The sequence below is a fragment of the Zerene cesonia genome, chromosome 24 (assembly GCF_012273895.1).
Source record: "Zerene cesonia ecotype Mississippi chromosome 24, Zerene_cesonia_1.1, whole genome shotgun sequence".
Classification (NCBI taxonomy): domain Eukaryota; kingdom Metazoa; phylum Arthropoda; class Insecta; order Lepidoptera; family Pieridae; genus Zerene; species Zerene cesonia.
In genome coordinates this window covers 1-1,435 of record NC_052125.1, presented here as the reverse complement: position 1 = coordinate 1,435, position 1,435 = coordinate 1, and the positions used below count along the sequence as shown (strand labels likewise).

Below are 1,435 nucleotides of genomic sequence, written 5' to 3'. Positions count from 1 at the left end.
CCGCGCACACCCCGCACACCCCGCTAACCGCTTGCGCGCCGCAGGGCCGCCATCGAGGGCGCGACGCTGGTGACGATGGCGCACCTGGAGGAGGCGCGCGACAAGGTGCTGATGGGGCCGGCGCGCCGCGCGCGGCTGCCGGACGACGAGGCCAACGCCATCACCGCCTGCCACGAGGGCGGCCACGCGCTCGTCGCCTTCTACACCAAGGTGCGCCGCCCCACATCTGGCCCTTTCCTCGCCCTTCCCAGTCCATTCCTTCTTTCCAGTCGCCAATCCTTTCCCTGTCCCTTTCCCTGTAAATGCGCATTCGCAGCTGCCCTACCTCTGCGAACGTTCATGGGCATCAGGCGAACCCTTAGCTCAGTTTCTCGCTGAAATAAAAAAAAATGTGTACAGTTAACACTTAAATTCAAGTTTTTAATAGTTAGAATATGTAATGTAATTAAAAAGGTTTTCTTAATAATACTTATGTATTTAAGTAATTTACCACATTCTGTCTTCAATGTTAGCCCTAATAATATGTAAATGCGTTTAAAACAATGTAGCATCGAGTATGAAATAGTACGTGTTGGTTTGTTGGTTGTCAGGACGCGCACCCGCTGCACAAGGTGACCATCATCCCGCGCGGGCCCTCGCTCGGCCACACCGCCTACCTGCCCGCCAAGGAGAGGTGAGCACTGCACTGCACAACACTACGCCAAACTCCCGATTTTTATTATATCTAGAGTTTCGAATAAGGCACACTTTAATCACTGATTTTTGTCTTTTTTAAACAAAAACTTTAGTTACCAAGATGTAGTGTCATGTTTTCTACCTTGGTGATGTTCTCGCTCTTACACGATCAATAACAGGAGTTATGATATCTTATCAATAGTTAACAGTTTTATCCGTTCCCAGTAACCGCGCTTGACCACTTGCACCAATGGCATCTTTTTTAATTCCTTTTTTTAGGATGGTCGGTCGATCCATGTTCTGACCTTAATTTAATACCATGAGACAACTGATTGGTATCTATTGAGACGATAATAAAACTAAAAAGCATTTTCTCATATTTCTTAAAAATGTATTTTCTATTTTGTAGATATCACGTAACAAAGCAGCAGCTGCTCGCCATGATGGACACCATGATGGGGGGCCGCGCCGCCGAGGAGCTCGTGTATGGGCCCGATAAGATCACCTCTGGTGAGTCTTGAAGCATTATCGATAAATTAATCTTATGCTAAATTGAGATACTCGTCATATACTCTGATTTCTCGAAAGCGTTCGACGTTTTTGACCATAATATATTTATAGAGAAACTCTGTCGGATTGGTATATGGGAAAAACAATTTAAAATAGTGGTGCGAACTATTATATAGCATAAGACTAGCTTTTGCCCGCGACGAAGCGTATAATTCGGTGTAGTTCAATAGATGCTAATACATATATATAT

At 45.5% G+C, this 1,435-nt stretch overlaps 1 protein-coding gene across 1 annotated transcript; it reads left to right on the top strand.

Moving 5' to 3' along the window:
- The first annotated feature begins 11 nt into the window (after window positions 1-11).
- LOC119836469 (ATP-dependent zinc metalloprotease YME1L-like) lies at window positions 12-1,212 on the top strand. Its single transcript, XM_038361798.1, has 3 exons — window positions 12-210; window positions 591-673; window positions 1,085-1,212. The coding sequence occupies exons 1-3, from the start codon at window positions 76-78 to the stop codon at window positions 1,194-1,196; spliced, it is 330 nt and encodes a 109-aa protein (XP_038217726.1). The 5' UTR covers window positions 12-75; the 3' UTR covers window positions 1,197-1,212.
- Window positions 1,213-1,435: the final 223 nt, after the last annotated feature.

Coding starts and splice junctions, on each gene's coding strand:
- LOC119836469 (XM_038361798.1), top strand. CDS start 76: ATGGCGCACCTGGAGGAGGCGCGCGACAAGGTGCTGATGGGGCCGGCG. Junction 211..590: donor TCGTCGCCTTCTACACCAAG/GTGCGCCGCCCC, acceptor GTTGGTTGTCAG/GACGCGCACCCGCTGCACAA. Junction 674..1,084: donor TACCTGCCCGCCAAGGAGAG/GTGAGCACTGCA, acceptor TCTATTTTGTAG/ATATCACGTAACAAAGCAGC.